The sequence below is a fragment of the Microplitis mediator genome, chromosome 3 (assembly GCF_029852145.1).
Source record: "Microplitis mediator isolate UGA2020A chromosome 3, iyMicMedi2.1, whole genome shotgun sequence".
NCBI lineage: Eukaryota > Metazoa > Arthropoda > Insecta > Hymenoptera > Braconidae > Microplitis > Microplitis mediator.
The window spans coordinates 17,147,462-17,170,248 of record NC_079971.1 but is presented as its reverse complement, the minus strand read 5'-3'; the positions used below and the strand labels follow the sequence as shown (position 1 = coordinate 17,170,248).

The window sequence follows — 22,787 nt, the reverse complement described above, 5'->3', positions numbered from 1 at the left end:
AACATGACAATTAATAGTGTTGAAATAGTTATATATTACATACGATAAGACAATAGAGAAAGTAACTATGTTGTCTAGGATTATTTATGAATTTATTTGATTAGTAATGTTACCAAGTTAATTTGATTAATTCGTGAGAGTATTAACATAAAATCTTTGTTATTTTAATCAGTGCATTTCAACTTCAACTTATGACTATTGTGAATTGTTACAACTAAATTAGTTCAAGTAGGTAAAATAATTTACTTAATTTTAATTTTTTGAAAAGTTCCTATAATTGTCAGCAACGTAAATAACCACGCAACTGCCAAAACTTCCGTTTTCCCAAATAACTGTTGAATTTAAATTTTTGTTAAATGAGGTGATTATTTATGGGTAAGTAACATGTTAATAAACTAACACGTGACTCGAAGACAGTATTTCTACGGCGGAAAGTCAGAACATTTTATTACACCTATTAAAGCCCTAGCGGATCCATATACACCGCGTAAACTTAGTGTAAACTCGATATATACCTAGTGTCAGTGTAACTTAGGGGTTTATTTGGTGTATACTCGGTGCATATTGAGTATACACCAAATACACTCAAAGTTTACACTGAATTTACACGGTGTATATGCGCACGATATACACAGAGTTTATATCGAGTATACACTAAAAAAATTTTTGAAGTCCTCTGAACAAAAGTTTGACAAAATTTGGTGACTCGCTCGTATTCATAACCTCAAAACTTCTTTATAATTAATTTTAAATTTTAAATGTCTATGTTTTTGAAAAATTAAAATTTACTAAAGAATAATAAAAACTAAAAAATTATTTTTAATAAATTTAGTGATATGAAAAAAATTAAAAATTATTTATGATACTGAAGTTAGCCGACGTCTAGTAATTTTTGAATTTTTTTCAAAACGATAAATTATAAATCATTGTCTCCCGAGTAAAAATGAAATTATTATTTTTACGAAAAAATTATAAATTTTTATCGACCGCCGCACCACTACCGCACCATACCGCCGCACCACCGCTGCATCACCGCCGTTTGGCGGAATATTCCGCCGCACGCTAAAAATATATTCTGCCAGCACCGCCGCACCACCGCTGCACGACCGCCGCACCAATGCTTAAGCATAACCCCGATTTCACAAAAAATGGCATTTATATGCCCAAATATCTTATGATTAATTAATTAATTTACCCGGTTTATGGTGAGAGAAATTTAATTGTCCGGTAAAAGTAAATTACATATGGCCATATATTAAAATTTTCAATATATACATAGCCATGTATAGAAATTTCAACTAAATTAAAAAAAAAGACTTACTCAATTTTAGTCGTTTTTTTTTTCTTTGATGATGCGGAAATTAATCAGATTTGTGATGAAATTAATTTCTAACCGAGTAGAAATTTTTAATTTAGGGAAAAAACGCTATAAATATCAACCAAACGCACACGATTTAGTAGGATTCGAACCCGGGACCTTACGCACGAAAGACCGACGCTTTAACGACTAGGCTACGCTACCGACAGTGACTTCTAAGTAGTAGTAGTATACACCGTGTATATTTGGTGTATACCTAGTAGATAGCGATCCGCTAGGGAGAGTACTCAATTGATGAAAACATATTTCACAATGAAAAGATAAAGAATCACTAATCAAGTCACAGTAAAGTCACAGCATTTTACCGCGAATAAGTACTAAAATACTTGTAACGAGTCTGTAAAATCCAAGTGAATTAATTCTGCAAAAAAGTACATTCACAGAGTATCTACTAATTGACGCTAGCTCAACGTTTTCAAGTAAATGCTGTCGTTTCATCGCGAAAGACTAGTCAATCAATCGTAAATTCGCGGAATTAAAAAATATTATTGTCAACACATGTTTAAACGCTTTGAGTTCAACAATATCTTAAAATGCATTGGTATTTCCAATTCCGAAAAAAGTTACGCTTTGTTTTTATCTGCGAGAATTCAAAAAATTGAAAATTATCAATAAGGATCGTTTTTTAAAGTTGCTCTCATGGTTACGCTTGATAAGTTTAATATTTTTAAAGAGAAATCAATAGAAATAACCAAGATGAAGAGTTACACGAACTTGAGATAGAAATAGCAAGTTAATATACATACATGTATAAAACATACGGAACAAAATTTCAAAGACAGAATTTTCAAAATTTTTGATAATAATATTATTTAAACTTATGAACCGATTGCAATAGTTTATGTAGCAATCATCAAACGCTATGAAGGCAGAAGGCCAGTATAAATTTTGAGACATATGATAAATTACATAATGCCCTATCTGGGAACAATGAAATAAATTGTTATTCTTTTATTTTTTTATCGCCAATATCTTACGAACTTATCAATCGGTTTTAAAATTTAAGGTAGCATTTAACGCAGTTTTTAGTCTTCCACGCCAGAAAATATCTGAAATCTATTAATTCATCGATTTTCAATTCATTAGAAAAAAAAAAAATTTGAATTTGAATGAAATCAATTTAATCTTTTTAAAAATAATCGAACAAAATCATTTTTTACCATTTCTTTCACCAACAATCTCTCGATCAAATTAACCAATTACGATAGTTCATGCGGCAATCGACGCATTTTTTTAAGCTCTAGAGGTGATTTGATTTTGACATTGATCGATAGAATGGTTTTAGAGATGTTCGAAAAAAAAAAACTTTTCTTACCATTTCTCTGTCTAACACATCTCTTGAACAAATTAACCGATAGAGGTTGTTTTTACAGTGATTGACGCTTTCTTTTCAATCCTAACGGTCTTTACTTTTTGGATTGATCGGCTCGGAATTTCCGAAGGTATTTGAAAAAAAAACATCATTTACCCTTTCTTCCCCTAATGATATCTTTCGAATGAACCAACCGATTGAGATAGTTATTTTGGCAATCAGCGCGTTTCTTCAAGTTCTATCGCTCATCTGATTTTTCATCTGATCGATAAAGTCGTTATAGAGATATTTGATAGAACCATTTTTTATTGTTTCCCTCTTCAGCAATATTCCTCGAACAAATTAACGAATGAAAATGGGTCTTACGTCAATCAACATGTCTTTTTGAGTTCTAGAGTTGATTAAAGCTTGGAATCGTTCGATCGTGACGTATTCATAAAATTTAAAAAAAGAACTAAAATATTTTTTTTCTGAATATCTTAATTATTTCAGAGTCTATTCAATCGAGAAATCTGCAATTTACAGGAAAAGTTGATGGCTTATAAGCTCTTTTGATGGCCGTAAGAACCATTCCAATCGATCAATGAGTTAATAAGTTATAAGGAGCTCACACACACACACACACACACACACACACACACACACACACACACACACACACACACACACACACACACACACACACACACACACACACATAGATACACTGAAAATAGTTAGAATAGCTTTTTAGGGCCTCAAAAACGTTGACATCTGATGGACATTCGATTTTCGAAAATAGGGTTGAAAACAGCAACTCTTAGAAGATTTCGGAAAGTTGATTTTTATAGCAGAAAGTCGGAAATGGAAAATTATATTGATCATCATTATCAAATGGGAAAAACTTTATGAATTTAATTTGTTTTTATTATTTATTTAAAAAGAAATTTTTGTTTAATTCATTTTATCTATTTATATCAATATTATATCAGTATACATTTAGCTTAATAAATTAAATTGATTCTACTCATAATTCTAAAATAAAACTATGAATCTCCATTGCAGACATTTGATAACCAAACATTCGAAGCATACATTTATTAATTCACTTCTTAGTTGACTGATTCCCATATTGATTACTGCACTGACTGGTCTGATAGTGAATCAATTTCTATTATCTTAACGCACACAATAAAGTTGTAATGTAAACAAGAATACACATTTTCAAACAGTTTTAGATTCATATGATTTTTCAGATAGAAATCGTGTAAGTGTTGATTGTCATCTACCTATCAACTTATGCTACTACCCTGTTTAAAATCTTATAGAATCCATTAGATTCTCATAAATTCCTATAGAAATTTTATAAGAATGAATGAGCTCTATGAGAAGGGTTATGGTTAAGTATAGGGCCTTATACATACAGCTATAAGAATCTATTGGATTTTTTAAGCAAGGTATTATACTCAATAGCTTCAAAATAGGATACGGTTAATTATTTTACTGAGAACCATAATTTATACATTGTCACTGGATTTTGGGTCACCTATAAATCGGTAGTCCCTAGCAAATTCGATCATACCGAAATTTTGGGTATTTTTTGAGTGTGTTTTGGACATAGTATACATTTGATAACATTTGGGTACGTTTTACGAATAATGCCCTAATCATACCGAAATAATACCGAAATTACCGTAAATGTTGGGTATGTTTGTGAACTTTTCATACCCAAATTATACTGTAGAAAAATAATTTTTAAAATATAGTATAGATGGCGTTTATAAATGAAATGCATTTTGGCTCTCTTAAATTAGCGGGGACAAATTAATTTTTTTAACTTTTTTTTTTTGCTAATTCGTTTATTTAAATAATAATAATTATTATAGTAATAATTATTATAATAATAATTATTATTATTACTTAAATAGACCGCGCAATTGATTTGAAATTCGCGCATGTGCAGTAGGATTTATTTGAAGATATACAGTTGGGTGGGTGTAATTATATTAAAAAAATAAATTACAAAGAAAATAAAATCAAACAAATGTTTTTTTTTATCGAACAAACAATATCTAGTTGAGATTGATAAAAAAAAATGTATGTCAGTACTACATTATCAAGAGCCAGGTTCAAGTCAAATTTTTAAATATTATTTATAAAAAAACAATAATCGAACAAAAATTAATTTTGATCAAACAATCAAGAACAAATGACGAACAAACGAATTAACAAAAAAAAGTTGAAAAAATTAATTTGTCCCTGCTAATTTAAGAGAGCCCCTTTAGCTCCAGTCTGTTACTCTCGGAGCAAATAGTGTATCGTCTCCATACTGTTTTACAGTTTTGCTCCATTATACTATTGATTTGATTGTTTAATAAAAATTTTATATTCTAAATTGTTTTACTGGCGCTGGTAGTGAAAGTTATAAATAATTGTGTCAACTAATAAAAAATAATGGAAGTAGCTAAAAAAAAGAAGCATTAAAAAAAAAAAATTAAAGCATACGAAGAAACATAACCCTGAACATAATATTCATCGATGGGTCATAGACTTTCTTAAAAACGATATATTTGCTCGAAAGAAGCAGAACAAGAACTCTGAAATATTTCCTAACAGGCAGCGAAGAGCGAAATCTATTTGAAAATGATCAGAAATTATTTTTATTTTCTTTATTAATAATATCAAAAACTTTTTCATTTTTATTGCTCTTAAAAAAATTTAATAAAATAACTAATTTATAATTTAATAAAAATTTCAAAATTTGAATAAACATGTATTTTATTTCTCTCCTATCAATTTCTTATTTATATTAATAAATTAATTTTATTGGTTAATAAATTAAAATTTGACTGCTAAATTTAACAATTAAAAAAAAAATTAGAGTACTTTTTAGGTATATAATGTTCACAAACATACCCAAAATAGAAGCATTATTTAGGTATAATTTGGGTATTTTTTTTGGTATATTACCGAAAAATGACCGGAACTGGGCTAAAACTCAGTGGATATTTTCAGTATTTTTTAAGTATGACCGAATTCGCTAGGGGTAGACCGAATACGGGGCAAAAGTACTATTTGGTGCCTAAGTTGGACGCTAGGTATTTGAAGAAACACTAATAAGCAAATCTTGTGTTTTATAACTCAAGGTGGTGGATCAGGGAAAGGTTAGGCACTTAAGATTACAATCAAAATGATAAATAAAAAAAATCTGAGAAACGGTTGACACGGTGGGCCAACCTTAAAACTTCCTGGTGTTTTTTGAACTCTGAAAGCTCGAAAACGTAGTTGTTGATAAACTTTCGAGCTCAAAAAACGGTTGCACCTAAAATGCACATTTCACTGAAAAAAAATAATGTTTGTCCAACGATATTTCCGAAACAAGTCAACCGATTTGCACTTGCTTTGTAGCGATCGAAAGAACTTGTTAAGACTAACATTCGATTAAATCTAATAACAGGTCAGTCTAGCGATATATGAGTTATGCAACAAAAACTTAAAAACAATATTGTTTTTTATTTTTATTTTTAGTATAAGTTGTAAATTACTCGGCCGATCGACTCTAGAATATAATCAGTTCTTAGTCTTAGTGAGCCCCCTTTTGATTGCCGCCAAGAAAGTTCAAGTTGGTTGATTCGTTTCAAAGATATCGTTGGACAAAGAAAGCTTATATACCCTCACACACGCGGACGTTCCTCCGAAAATAGTCGGAATGGCTTTGTAGTGCCTTTAAAGCGTCAAAATCTGATTAAAAATCAAGTTTCAAGTTTCAAGTTTCAAGTAAAAAAAATTTTAAAATAGTTGTTATTTTGTGATTTTAATTTATTTTCTTTCTAAGATCACATGATTTCTCTGAACAGTCTTAAAATATCATCTCAAAGTAATATCAGATAAGTACTACCGATAATATCATAGTGGATTTGAGAGTAATACATCTGAATAATACGCGCAGTAAAAAATATTGTGTAAAATCAACACAGTTAGTGTGTTAAAAACGGTTGACACGAAATTTGTGTTGAAATTTCGACACAAACTTTGTGTAACACCTTTTTAACACAAAGATTATGTTGAAATATCGCCACAAGAGGGCGTAAAAAATTCCACAGCAACACACAAAATGTGTTAATAAAGAGTGTATAACACATTTTTATGTTACAAAATAAAGTGACACAAACTTTGTGTTAGTTTAACACACTACAATTTTTAACACAAACCGTTTTCGACACAAATACACAATATTTTTTACTGTGCGATGTAACGAGTAATATATTTAAATTTTCTTAAAAAAAAAAGCAATAAATTGTGAAAAAGTACTTAACTTTTACATTTTTGTAGAAAATATATTTCCCACTGAGAATACTTGGAAAAAAGTAATGTTATATATTTTGAGACCGTCAGAAGAAATTACGTGATCTTGGAAGAAAAATTAATCAAAATTACATAACAAGAAATTTGTTCTCTAATCTATTCGATTAGAAATTATTTATAGCCCATCTTGGGTTGTGGCTCAAAAAGTTCGTTTTTCAATATAGAATTTTGTGAATGTTCTTGAAAAAAAATCGAGTGTCCCATTGAACGAAAAACTAATTTTTTGACTAAAAATGGCTGAAAGAGCATTAAAAGTTTTTTGTTTTGAGTTCGAATTTTTTTTTCAGAAAGAGCGTTGAAAATAATAAAAAATGAGCCTCCACGACGTGAGATCATCATAACTATAATCAAAGTTATATCCTTTTAAAGAAAAAATCATAACTCCGAAATGAGCGGAGATAAAGAGCTGAAAATTTAGCTGAAGACTTCTTTCTACATGTATAAAATTACACTAAAAAATCGAAAAAATCGAAGAGGGTCGCTGTCGCAATGTTGTTGAATTGATATAGAATGATCCATCCCCGATAAAAAATGATTCTATCTGATTATATATGAGTGTATATGAGTACATATGATTATATATGAGATCATATATAATTATATACAATCATATATGGAATCATATATGATTATACATTGAATTATATATAATTATATATCAACTTATATATAATTATATTACATGTCTCGTTCTCGATGATAATAATGTAGTCATGCTTGTTATGCTTTAAATCCACAACGTTTAAAGTTTAAATTTGAAAAATCTTGGCGCTCTGCCGCCATCTTACCTTTTTCTTGTGCCCTCTATAACTCATATTGTTCCGTTGTGCTTACGAATCAACACGTTTAATTTTCAAGTGAAATTAAATTAATTTAAATAACTAAAATTATTATCTACCAGTATGCCTGAAAGATCTCGATCACAAGAAAGAAGACGCTCAAGGTTTCGATCATGAGACAAGAAACGTAGCAAAGATGAAAAAATGGCAATAATACAATCTCAGTTGGATAACCTAACTGAGACTGTAAAGACGTTGGTCCAAAGCATGCAAATAATGCAAACTAATAATAAAGTTGTTGAAAACACAACGACCAACAACGCAGGTAAGACAAACTTTTCCGTATTTTAAATTTCTCGGTGTCAGATTAGTCATCTTTCCACACGAAAGTTGAGGGTAAGGCCCACATGGCCATGACAATCAGTCAAAACCTACTTTACCTGAAACAAGGGAAGATACTCAAGTGGCTCAAGCTGAACAAGTATCAGATAAAGATAGTGTTCTCCAAGTACTTGGGATGAACCAAATGACTTATAAAGAGGTTAAGTACCACCCAGAACTAAGCAACACATGGTCAAAGTGGATGGTCCAAGGTCTCCCAGAGAAAAATAAAAAAGAAATACTAGAATCCTACAATAGTAAAGGAGAGTTCTATACAGAATCTCCTCAATTAAATCTAGAACTAGGACCTCTATTGACCGATATCGCTAAGAAAAGAGACCAGCATTTTGCAGATACACAAAACTCTGTCGGTACAGCGATGTCAGCCTTAGGCGCAGCTGTCTCTTAATTATTGGAACCACCAGACAATGGCTTGGATGAAGATCTTTTCACGGATTACATAAGCCATGCAGGGCAAATTCTTACAGATGTTTTCTTCTAACAATCAGTTGCTAGAAAATCATACATCACACCACAACTTAATAAAAACATTAAGCCAGTGGTCGAGACAATGTTGTCCAAGGAATGGTTATATGGAGATAACTTGAAAGACAAAGTCAAGGATATGAAAAACATAGAGAAGGCCTGTGCTGACATAAAAGAAAAACAAACAACAAAAGTGCCAACAAAGTCTCGGGACCATGGAAACGGGAAATACCCACCTGCGAGCAATCGTCAGGTGGGTTTTCTTCAAAGACGACGTCAGCTGAAATTCAAACCGAGACAATACAGCTCGTCGCAGCGGTCAGCGAAGCCAACCTCCCGAATGACGAACCAGTCGTCCTCGAGGAAGTGAAGGTAATTAAGATTGCAGGGCGTCTGTCTCATTTCTTAGACAGATGGAAAACACGTGGGACAGAGTCATTTTAGACTACTTAGATGGTTATAAAATTCAATTTACGGAAACACCTGTTCAAATTTTTCCACCAAAGGAGAAAAAATTTTTTTCTCTGGAAATGCAATAAATACATAGAGAAATAAATGAGCTTTTATTAAAAGCTGCAATTGAAGAGTGTAAAGAGTGTGGAGATCAATTTATCTCCCCATTTTTTCTGGTGCGAAAGCCGGATGGTTCAAACCGCTTTATTTTCAATCTTAAAGATTTGAATAATTTCATTGATCCTCCACATTTCAAATTAGAAGATATTAGGTCAGCGTTAAGGCTAGTATCCCCGGGAGATTTCCTAGGTACTGCGCATTTAAAAGATGCATATTTTTTAGTCTCAATTTAAATTGGCGATAGAAAATATCTAAGATTTAGATTTAACGGGAAATTATATGAATTTATTGTCCTACCATTTGGCCTGTGTACAAGCCCTTACGTATTCACCAAGATCATGAAGCCAGTAGTAACTTTTTTAAGACTTCGAGGAATGTTGTTATCATTATACTTAGATGATTTTTTATTTGTGAATAAGTCAAAAATTAAGTGTGAACTTAATATAAAAGTAGCAGTAGAATTCTTAGAGTATTGAGGATGTGCAATAAATTATAAAAAGAGTTCACTGGTGGCTAGCCAGACTTGTAAATATTTGGTTTTTATTATTGACACGCGGAATTTTTTCCTAAACCTTACCGATAAGAAAAAGAGTCAGATTAGCAATTTAGTAGATAAATTCAAAGTAGGTAAGTCAGTTAAGATTAGAAAATTTGCCGAATTCCTTGGAATCTTAACATCAGCCTGTCCTGCAGTCGCATATGGCTTTATACATTGCAAACAATTAGAGAGACAAAAATTTCTGGTTCTAAAATTTAAAGGCGGAAATTATAAGGAAAAAATACAGATTAATAAGTCAATGACAAAAGATTTAGAATGGTGGAAAGCAAATGCAAGTATCGGGTCTAACCCAATAAGAACGCACAAGTTTGCAGGAGAAATCTTCGCAGACGCTTCTCTCACAGGTTGGGGCTGTTTCTGTAAAGGCAAAGACGCACGTGGGTTTTGGAATAGATCTGAGAAAAAGAATCACATTAATTACCTCAAACTGCTAGCTGCTTTCTTTGCGATAAAATGTTTCGAGTGGAATTTATCGGATTGTGAAGTTCTCCTCAGGCTAGATAACACAACAGCTATTTTATATGTTAACAGAGCAGGTGGAATACAATTTCCACACTCAGGCAACTTAGCTAGAGGGATCTGGGAATGGTGTGAGAAAAGAAGCATATGGCTGAAAGCATCGTATATTGCATCAGCAAAAAACGTAGAAGCCGATAAAGCATCGAGGAACGTAAATGTCGACTCAGAATGGGAGTTGTCCCCAACAGCTTTCGAAGAAATTAAACAGCATTTTGACAATTCTCCGTCGAGTTATTTGCATCCAGGCTAAATAAAAAATGCCAAAAGTTTTACTCGAGATCTCAGATCCGAAAGCGTACGGAATCGACGCCTTTACGGTTTCGTGGGAAGGAGAAAAATTCTACGCATTTCCTCCGTATACGCTTGTGATGCGCACTCTAAGAAAGATCATAAATGATAAGGCTAGCGGAATATTAGTTGTACCGGCATGGCCGACCCAACCGTGGTGCCCACTCTTTACGTCTCTTCTGATTAAACCGTGTATAACTCTAGAGCCTAATGAAAACTTATTAATATCTCCTTACAGCAACGAGAAACATCCACTGTCATCCCAGCTTCCATTGGTGGTTGGCAGATTATCCGGTCTGCATACTTAAAGAAAGGAGCTCCTGAGGACACAGCGGACGTGGTGCCAAAATCAATCACCTCATCAACGCTGAAGCAATATGAGTGTAGTTTAAAACGTTGGTGGGAATTCGCTCATCGCAACAAAGTGGACATTTCCAATGCAAAGACCGCAGAAATTTTGAGTTTCCTGACTGATTGTTTCAAAAAAGGTGCTAACTATGAGTCACTTAATACTAGCTGATCAGCAATTGCCCTCATCTCGGTATATGATATCAACGAAGATAGTTTGATCTCTCGTTTTCTGAAAGGAGTTTTCAAGGAGAGACCAACCAAACCGAAATATGCTTCGACATGGGATATTGCCCCAGTCTTAAATTATTTAGAGAAGCTAGGTCCTCCAAAAAACTAAAAAAAAAAAAATAGCAGCAGAACAAGTAGTGACTCTTCTAGCATTGGTAACCGCTCAACGATTTCAATCACTATTCAATATTGACAACATTGAGAAGTCAACAACTCAGGTCCAGATAAAAATAACAGAACCCGTCAAGGCATCAAAGCCAGGGGCTTCTCAACCCGAACTCATTTTACCATTCTTCAAAAGCAAATCACACTTATGTGCAGCAACGGCAGTCCTTGATTATTTGGACTAAACGAAAGAGTTGAGAGATAAGAAAACAAATAACTTGTTTATCGCCACAGTAAAACCAGATGGACCGGTCTCGGCACAAACTATCGGACATTGGATAAAAGCGTTACTAGCAAAAGCAGGAGTTGATACCAAACAGTTCACGGCATATAGTACCCGACACGCAGCAGCATCAGCAGCGCATAAACGAGGGGTGGACATTGAAGTAATTTGACGGAGCGCAGGATGGTCACCAGACTTGGATATATTTTTTAAATTCTATAATAAGCCGATCCAAGCTCCAAATAACCAATTTTTACGCGCAATTTTAGAATAAGTTTCAAAAAAAAAAAAAAAAAAAAATTATTAATAAATAAATAAATAAATACACAAAATAAAATAAAATAAAACATAATCGAATCATCACAAATTACTCTAAAGAACTACATTATTATCATCGAGAACGAGACATGTACTATAATTGACAGATCAAACGAGCCCGCCGAAGTTTGATCAAACTTATATGAAATGTCTCAATCGAAGATGATAATTCCCCCCCCCCCCAAAAAAATTTAACCCAAAAAAAAATTTAACCCAAAAAAAGGTAAGAAAATTAATTTCATTTATTCGTTAAATTAAACAACGATTGAGCAGAAATGAATCAAAGAATCTAAGCCCGCTATCATCTTCAAAAGGAGATAGTGATAATTCGACAGCTCACAAAACAATATGAGTTATAGAGGGCACAAGGAAAAGGTAAGATGGCGGCAGAGCGCCAAGATTTTTCAAATTTAAACTTTAAACGTTGTGGATTTAAAGCATGACAAGCATGACTACATTATTATCATCTTCGAACGAGACATTTCATATAATTTTTATCAAACTTCTCCCGCCTTCGGCAGGCTCGTTTGATCTGTCAATTAGATCTGATCAGACCTGACTAATGAAGGCTAGGTATAATCATATATAAGCCTATATATTATCGGATCTAAGTATACATAACTCTATGTATAATTAGATCTGAATAGATCTAACTGATAAAGGCTAGGTATAAACATATATATATAAGCCTAAATATGATCAGGTCTAATTATATATAAGCCTATATATAATCAGGTCTAATTATATATAAGTTTATATACAATTAGATCTCGTCGTTGATCGAAACAAAATCAGTTCATCGCCCAAGGAAAACACAGTCGGTTCACGAAATTGACATAAAATAATTTTATTGTCCGGAGACACACATACAGCGGAAGTATTAAAGAAATACTTGACGAGTGACGTCAGAGTATTTTAACACTGTGAGGTGACAAGACTGCTGTTGCGAATGAGACACAGAAAATCCGTAATTCTCAGAATTGCTCGAACGAAATAAAATAAAATATAAAATAATATTTTATTTCGGTAACGCGTTAAATTGCACGATCACGATCATATAATTTTTACGCGTAATTAATTATTTAATTAATTATTATTTCGTACGCTCTGCACTTATTTAGTAATTATTGCACTCGTACACTTTGTTTAAATTCGGGCCGAGGCTTCGGCTTGTTCACAAAAGGCGGTTTATTAATCATTCGGACTTTACTCACTATCGATTAATTTAACGGGTCGTGGATCAAAACTCAGATTGATCATTTAGTCGTAAATCGCGTTGTTCAATTGTCGGGATCGAAATTGGTCGAATTGTTCAAATAAAAAAACGTGGCCGTTCAGTTCGGCGTCTATCCCGGATTTCTCCTTTCAATCCATGCGGTGAATCGATTGCTCGGTCGAAGTCGGAATTTTTCATCATAGCTGTCACCAGAATTGGCTCACCGGATAACGATTCAATATCTTCAAACAATTTAAAACCTCGGGTCGATGTCGAATTTTCCTCATGTTACATCATGTATGATTATATATGATCAGATCTGGCCAATTTTCAGATCTGATTATATATGGACTCATATATAATTATATATAATCATACAAAACCATTTTTTATTGGGTATATACAATTATGATAGGTTATAACGAAATTGCTTGAAAAATCGACCATGAGGATAAATACAATACCTAAATTTAAGAAAAAATATACCTAAAACTACTCAGTTCATTATACGATGCATATTTCATTCATCGTACAAATTGATCACACACATCCGTAACCTCGCAACTTTCGGTCATTCAATAATAATATTCGAACAAGTAATAATTGTAATTTGTCTTATTAAATAGGCCAAATGTACATTTTCGATACAAAACTTCGTTGATGAATTCAAACAAAATATTTTTTTTTTTTCATGCTAACACACATAAAACGGTAAGTCTCAACTAAATACTTGACGAATCGCGTCAGAGTACAGTACACGGCAAGGCTCCACTGCCTTAGGTTAAGAGATATGAATAATCTGTGATACTCAGAATTCCATCGAACGAAATTATAAAAAGAACGATACGATTTTTTCTTTCTGTATCGGTTCAAATAACGTTAAAGTTTATACATCATATGTAATTGAATAATGTCTTATAAAACTATAGTTTTCAATAACGCACATTAATGCACTTCGCTTGTTCAATACGTACAAAAAGTCCACTCAGTACTTTATGAATACCACTTCAAGACACGTTTATACACTGGTTAAAACAGTGAATTAAAAAGGATTAAAAAAGCACACATATTTAATACTACTTAATACTCTTCAATACTCTTAATTCTCCAGAGAATTCAGATCGAACATGAAATGAATCCTTTTTAATTCTCCTTCATCTAGCGAAAAAATTATTATCGTTTAAGGATTAAAAAGAGTAAAAAAGGATTCAATTTTTTTAATCCTAACTTATCCTTTTGAATTCTAAAATAATATTGCAATTTCTGATCGCGCGGAGGATTCGAAAGTATAAAAGAGGATTCGAATAAGCTTAATTCTAACTAATTCTTTTTAATTCTAAAATAATAGTGCAATTTCTGATTTCGCGGTGGATTGAAAAGAATAAAAAAGGATTCAAAAAGTTTAATTGTAACGAATTCTTTTTAATTCTAAAATAATATTCAATTTCTGTTCCCGTGGAGGATTCAAGAGAAAAAAAGTCGATTCAAGAAAGTTTAATTCTAATTAATTCTTTTTAATTCTAAAATAATATTTAATTTCTGTTCCCGTGGAGGATTCAAGAGAATAAGAGAGGATTGGAAAAAGTTTAATTCTAACTTATTCTTTTTAATTCTAAAATAACATTTAATTTCTGTTCCCACGGAGGATTCAAGAGAATACAAGAGGATTGGAAAAAGTTTAATTGTAACTAATTCTTTTTAATTCTAAAATAGCATTTAATTTCTGTTCCCGCGGAGGATTAAAGAGAATACAAGAGGATTCAAAAAAGTTTAATTCTAACTAATTCTTTTTAATTCTAAAAGAATATTTAATTTCTGTTCCCGCGGAGGATTCAAGAGAATAAAAGAGGATTCAAAAAAGTTTAATTGTAACTAATTCTTCTTAATTCTAAAAGAATATTTAATTTCTGTTCCCGCGGAGGATTCAAGAGAATACAATAGGATTGGAAAAAGTTTAATTCTAACAAATTCTTTCTAACTATAAAATAATATTTAATTTCTGTTCCCGTGGAGGATTCAAGAGAATAAAAGAGGATTCAAAAAAGTTTAATTCTAACTAATTCTGTTTAATTCTAAAATAATATTTAATTTCTGTTCCCTTGGAGGATTAAAGTGAATAAAAGAGGATTCAAAAAAGTTTAATTCTAACTAATTCTTTTTAATTATAAAAGAATATTTAATTTCTGTTCCCGTGGAGGATTCAAGAGAATAAAAGAGGATTCAAAAAAGTTTAATTCTAACTAATTCTTTTTAATTCTTAAAGAATATTTAATTTCTGTTCCCGTGGAGGATTCAAGAGAATAAAAGAGGATTGGAAAAAGTTTAATTCTAACTAATTCTTTTTAATTCTAAAATAACTTTGAATTTCTATTCTCGCGGAGGATTCAAGAGAATAAAAGAGGATTGGAAAAAGTTTTATTCTAACTAATTCTTCTTAATTATAAAATAATATTTAATTTCTGTTCTCGTGGAGGATTCAATAAGATAAAAGAGAATTGGAAAAAGTTTAATTCTAACTAATTCTTTTTAATCCCTAGCGAGTTTGGTTCCACCGAAAAAATATCTAAAACATACCTGGTGTTTGAGTATCATTTTGGTATGTTTTCAGTAGAATTCTAAAAGTATACTTAAATTATATTTTTCCATAATAATATTTTAGGTATTTTCTTGAAAAATTTATACCGAAGTTATACTGAGATAAAAAATTTAATTTTTCAGATATCGATATGTTTAATGTGTTTAAGTATATTAGTTGAATAACTTATTTATATGTTTTTTTAATAAATAATTCAAAAAAAAAAAGTGATAATTGACTGAGGTTCCGAACTTGTGACTTCTTACTCAAGAGTCTCGTGAAGTCCTCATAGCGCTGTCACAGGTCTTCATGAAATAAAAAAATTTTATATTTATCATAATATATTTACTTGTATGTAATGTTTTGTATTTTTCTATATATATTATCTCATATAATGCTCAATATATTCTTATCATATATGGATAGTATATATATAATTTATAAGTATAATATAATAAACTTGATATATATATATTCATATATTTTGACTCATATAATTAGTGGTATATGGTCTCTATATAATTGATTATATATGAAAGAATTTATATGATTAAATATATGGTTCGCGGTATATTAGAATTATATTTTTCCAGTATATTATAACTTATATTTTTCGCAATACATTGAAAATTTGATTTTTTCAATATACTTTTTCAATATTTACACAATTCCACATAAAAAAGTCAAATTTATTATTTTTTCTCCTTTTTTTTATTGACCTTATATTTACTGGCAGTAACCTAAAAAAAGTAAAAAAAGTGCTATATATTTCACGATACATTGGAAACCATATATTTTGCAATATATTTGAAAACATATATAAAAAATACTATATATTAATTAATTTACTACTTTCAATATAATATATCAATATAAAAAAAGTATATTAAAATATATATGTAAAACATATATATGTTATATATATGTTTTTTCATGCGGGGTATGTTTATCAAACACAAACAGAAACATTTCCTATAACAGTGAAATTTTTTTTTATTTTGGTAAAATAAAAAAAAAAGTAATTAAGTATTTACTACTCAAAAGCATTATAATACTAAACACTTAATTGAAATAGTATTTTTATAATTTTCTATGTAGGCAATAAATTTATTTACTTCAAACTTCAAAGAAACATTTTTCTTTTTTACCAGGTAAAGACTTATATAGATAGAAATTGTCCTCAACCTCTCTGATTTCGGTACATTTGAGTATAAATCGTGCTTGAAATAGATATTTTTTCAGTATTATTTAAGTATGAAAAATTCAAAAACATACCCAAAACATGAGACGATTTGAGTATAATCTGGGTATTCATTGGGTTTAATTCGTAAAGCATACCGAAATATTTATCAATTTCTACTACACCGGAAATGAACCCAAAAGAAACTTAAATTTTCGGTATAAACAAATTCGCTAGGGATTCTAAAATAATATTCAATTTCTGTTCTTCCCGAGAATCCGAGAGAATAAAACAGGATTCGAAAAAGTTTAATTCCATCTTATTTTTTTAAATTTCAAAGTCATGTTGCAATTCCTGTTCTCGCTGAGAATTTGAGGGAATTGTAACCATAACAAAAAAAATTATTTTTCTTTTAAACTTTGAAAAAACAAAATAATAATGATTAGTAATTATTTATATATTAAAATTTTATTCTGGGAAAGAAAAGAAATGATAATTTTATACGTGAAATTTTATTTTTTTATATGGAGAAATTTTTGGAAAAAAAAAAGTAATTAAAAGAGAAACTGACAACGGGAAAAAAATGTAAGAGTGATCGTGAGACGCTCACCGACCGACAATCTGGCGGGAGAGAGTAAGTGAGCGAAAGTGAGTTCCGCGCTCACTGCTAGAGCGTGCGGGCTTCTTGGATATGGACACTTATAGTAGAAGTGTTAAAAGCAAATGCAGCAGACGTTATCGTCAGTCATCACTCCACTGCGACCAAGTGAACCTTGCGTAGCAGAGTGGGAAGTACCTACTGATAGTCGCGCAGTATACCCTGCACCACGTCCTATATATATACATATCTGGTATAGATAATATATTATATTTGGTATAACTAGTGGTCTTCCCCATGGACAATTCGGGATATCCATCTCAGTTCGGGCTCTCTGTATTTTTTTTGGGAATAGTTTTTTATTCTATTCGATTTTTCTAAAGAGAATTGAAAAGTATTAAAAATTTCAAAATATGAATTCTCCTTAATTCTATTTAATTCTCTGAGGAGAATTTAAAAGTATTAAAAATTTCGAAATATGAATTCTCCTTAATTCTATTTAATTCTCTGAAGAGAATTTAAAAGTATTAAAAATTTCAAAATATGAATTCTCCTTAATTCTATTTAATACTCTGAAGAGAATTTAAAAGTATTCAAAATTCCAAAATACGAATTCTCCTTAATTCCATTTAATTCTCTAAAGAGAATTAAAAAGGATTCAATTCATTTTTAATCCTCTTTAATTCTCTTTTTTAACCAGGGATTGTTGAGAAACCATAGATCTCTTTGCACATGCTCACACACACACACACACACACACACACACACACACATAACAACACACACTTAAGTCCATGGATTTTATTAACCTAACTCCACGCGGTCACCCGGACCCTCTATGTGACAGCATCTACTATTTGGCCCCTCACCTTATCAATAAACTTTCTAGTTACACTTTTAATAGCACACGCACTTTTCCACATTTTTCTTTATTTTAATCCATGTCCGCCCAAACATATGCGCCCCATCAATAGTAATTGTAAACGAAAATTGAAGATTTGCTTATTTTTTGAATTATTTTTATTTTATGAAATTTCATGGTGCGCGGCAAGGTATGACTTTTTTTGACTTCGAATAGCTCGAAAAACCCGATGCATCAAGGAGTATTTTCGAACTCTTGGAGCTCAAAAGTGTATTTACATTAATGTTTTAAAGCTCCTCAAACTCGAAAACCGCGGGAAGTTTTGGGGCTGGTCTGCAGTGTCAACCATTTTCCTGATTTTTTTTTTAACAGTTTTGACTTCTTTTTAGAGCAAAGTCTATTAGATGAAACATTGGTTGAATCAACCTATCATTAAGTATAAGCTAAAAACTTAATATCCGATTAGGGACAAATATCTGATCACTATGTATTTATATATCTATATTTATAAATGTAGATATACAAATACATGGAGTGATCAGGCACTAGTCACTGATTAGGTGTTATATCTTTTACGTTAATAATTATTTTTTTTATGTTTAGAAACAATCATCTATGGATACTCCAACTTATGGTCACAACCCTGTTGAACTAATGCCGGGGAAGAAAAAAAATTTATTGCAAATCGATGATTTTTGGCTGATATCTACATTACATTCATACAATTATCTTAATAATCGTTTTATAATTTTCAACTGTCAATGTTATCATAGACACTATGATCCAATCGATTTCTACGAGAATATTTTCATCAAAAAACAATCATATTTTGCGTGTATTATTTCTAATGATGACAGCCGCATACGTCATATGTGCTTTCCAATTATGCTTGGTTCTATGATTGATTTACACTTACGTCCTCAACATGAATTAGATCCCGATGTATTTGGGTGTTTCATTATCAATGGTTCATTAAAAATTTTACCTAACTTTCAAACGAATAACTTAAACTCTTTACATATTTATAGCTATAAAGATGAACGGTGTGTCAGGTGGGTCGTAAAAACTAACAGCAATACATGCCGCCTATATTATTCTACGGTGAAATCAGAACAAGTTCTGTGTGAATTCACCGAAACTTCAAATTCAGCAAATACTTCAACTGATGATGATTGTTTCTTTTCATTCCTAGAGTTTGATAAAAATGATCACAGTGATACGAATCGTAAAAAAAATTTGAACGGATTACAGAAAGACAATGATAATTGGATTGACTTCATCAACCGTGTGAATCCATATAAGTGTAATGATATAACTGTAGATAAGTACATTGATGTATTTCAGTTATTATTGCAAGATTATCCACAAATCGATGATTTAGCAAACAAAACTATTATTACTGCACCTATGATTCTTTATCGCGTAGTGACTATGACCAAACATACAAAATTAAAACAAATTTTTGAGAGTGGCAATCTTTTTTACGTTCTGTCAAAAAAAAAACATATGACATTAATTAAAGATTTTGCTAATATGTATTTAAATATCGAGGGACAAAAACATGATAAAATTCGATACATGTTAGATCTGACAAAACGTTCGATCAACCGACAGACAAGAAATAGCAAAGCTTTGTTATATCCACGTGATGCTGACTATTTTATATGCTATTTAACATGTAAGGAAATGAAAGATGCAGGTGAGACAATTAGTTTTGCACATTATGTCACTATCACACTCCCAATTAATGATAGGTTGATTCAACAAGAAATATTCCAGTCGCATGACTATGATACTCCACATGGTCTCCGCATAATTATTAACGGTTTTTTAACTAACTGTTATGTTGATAATTCTCTAGATTCTCTAATTAGCTTCAAACGTCGACTTCCAATGATTACATTTTTTCGCTTAGGTAATCGATATCTATTTACATATACAAAAGGATATGTTTTGGTCAAATATAGCAGTAAATATAATATATTTGTAACACCATATGAAGCACAAAATTTATTTCCGGATTGCTTCGATAATTATTCCCAGTTCAGCCGTTTTGGTTGTTTTGCTCGGCAATTGTCATCATCTATACTAAAGACACCACCACCAAAATGTACAGTTACTATTAATAATATACGAGGTGCATGTAATGTTCTGAATAGTCGATTTAAAGCTCAAGCTTTTCTCACATCAATTGGTTATAATAGCGCTATAATCTATCAACGTCACGGTGAGAATGAGTTACTCTCATCACATAAGAAATATTCAAGAATATCATTATGTAAAAAGGATGATACTGGTGGTGGAGATAAATTACTACCAATTGCTCGAGAAACTCATATAGCCTTTGCATGGTTGAAATACGCCGAAAGATTTGACATAAAACCAAAAAACCAATCAATAATTAACAGTTATTTTGAAGAGTTAGATGCAACAATTTTGAAGTCAAAGCAGTCAGCTATACCCCGTGACGGTAGTGAATTTTATGGTGTTATTACTGCCATGATAGATCCGAACGCTGATGCCAGTAATGAGTTTTACTTACAATTTTTGAAAAATGTCTTGCCGATTAAATACATATTTATTGACAATCGTTTTTCTCTTATTATGAATAATGATGAAAATGAAGTTAATTTGTTACATCGAGCAACAGTTAAAACTATTACTAATATACCTGAATACAAGCAATATCTCTGGACATTAATCAGTAACGATAACATGGTCATACCTCTGTATAATTATACACCATCAACATTGGGTAGTAATGATAAAATTTTCAGTTATTCACCAGAAATACCATCAGGTTCACAAAAGGAACCACCACAAAAACGAAAATATAATCGTAATAGTTACACTATAACAGCACCTCAAAAACCATGCAGTAAATCTTCAAAAACAAAAAGGATTCAAAATTCTTCGATGTTCAAATCAATGGAAATTATAACAGATTGCAAAGATTATTATAATTTATACACCACTAAATTATTCAATATATTATGTTGCAACGATTACACAGATCGTAATACGAACCAACTAGTGTTGTACTGTGCTTTTGGTGATGTTGGTGGTGGCTGTATTGAAGATGGTATTATATTAGATGAAACTTTTGTTTCTAATGCTCCAAATAAATTAATTTCCGTAACATTAGCAGTAAAATTTATGACTCATGATAGCGGTTATAATGGTAATGATAATAAGTCCAATAATTTTCCTAAAAATCAATCAGAAAAACCAAATCCATCAGAAGAAAATGAAATCAATATAAATGCACCTCAAAAAAATAGAAGAACTTCGAGTAAATCATCACAATCTCTCAATATAAAGTATTCACCTATAAATCGTGAAATAGATAAATGCCTTATCTTTGGAGTGATATCAAGCAATCAAAGATTACTCACCTTCAAAAGCAAAAATGTCAACATTGTAGAAACTAATTTGAAAACACATAATTTTTACGTCATTTACTGTGTTGAATTTACTCACTATAAAAAAACTATAGAGTCATACTACAATGAAAGTACTAACACCTTAATAATTCATTATCGATATATGAGACCTATAGGAATCGATATGAAATTTTGCAACAAACATGGTCAGAAAGCAATTGTTTCATGTGTTCGTGATTTGAGTTATTATCGTGCTTGGACAAAAAGTGGTAAATGTATACATCCACAAGTATTATACAGCATGCAAAGTGTCATCGGACGGATGGCTGCTGGTCAAGTGCATGAAATGTTATCTAACGAAGAATGCGGATTTAGCGAAAATGGTGAAGTAGTAGCACCTATGTCATTTGTTATTCATTCTGTCGAATCTTCAGTTAAAAGTAAAATAACAGCAGCATTAAGAATAGATTTAATGACTCAACAAAATGGTTTTGATGCAAATATGTGTACTGGGTTAGCTTTATTAGCAACCACACAACATGCTGGAAATTTTACAGACAGCTATGCCAGATTGCATTACCTTAAAGAATTATTCAAATTAAATGGTATTAATTTTGAATTTTTGTAACCATTTTGCATTGAAATAAGTTCTGCAAATCGAATTCCTGATAAAAACAATTTTTTCCAAGTGTGAAAATAAATTTAAAATGTTGAATAAATTATGATTTGAAATTTTTGACTTTGGAAATCCATTAAAATACTTTCGAGATGAGTATTTTTGAACTTCGATACTTATATTTGTACGGACTTCTTAATAAGTATCATTGTTAAATAAGGAACCGATTAATAAATATTAATAAACAGTAAAATAATATTTTCGACCAATGACATTAATAAAGCATGTTACAGACTGTAATGTTGATTCAAGTTATAATATTTTTAAATATCAGTTTTAATATTTCATTTTTTTCAATCTTATGAATTGTTATTTCTTTGAAACCTTTACCTTTTTTCAAATCGTCCTTTAATTTTTATCTTTTGTTTACCAATCGTTCAAGTACCTATATTT

The 22,787-nt window shown here is 31.0% G+C and overlaps 1 protein-coding gene across 2 annotated transcripts; it reads left to right on the top strand.

Annotated features, from left to right (window-relative positions):
- Positions 1-45: 45 nt before the first annotated feature.
- LOC130666100 (uncharacterized) lies at positions 46-22,409 on the top strand. 2 transcript variants are annotated; one of them, XM_057466778.1, is made up of 2 exons: positions 46-228; positions 18,939-22,409. In XM_057466778.1, exon 2 carries the CDS (start codon positions 18,951-18,953, stop codon positions 22,344-22,346), a length of 3,396 nt encoding a protein of 1,131 aa, XP_057322761.1. In that variant the 5' UTR covers positions 46-228; positions 18,939-18,950; the 3' UTR covers positions 22,347-22,409. The 2 variants fall into 2 exon arrangements, with proteins under 2 accessions (XP_057322761.1, XP_057322762.1); XM_057466779.1 differs by having other exon boundaries at positions 46-232.
- Positions 22,410-22,787: the final 378 nt, after the last annotated feature.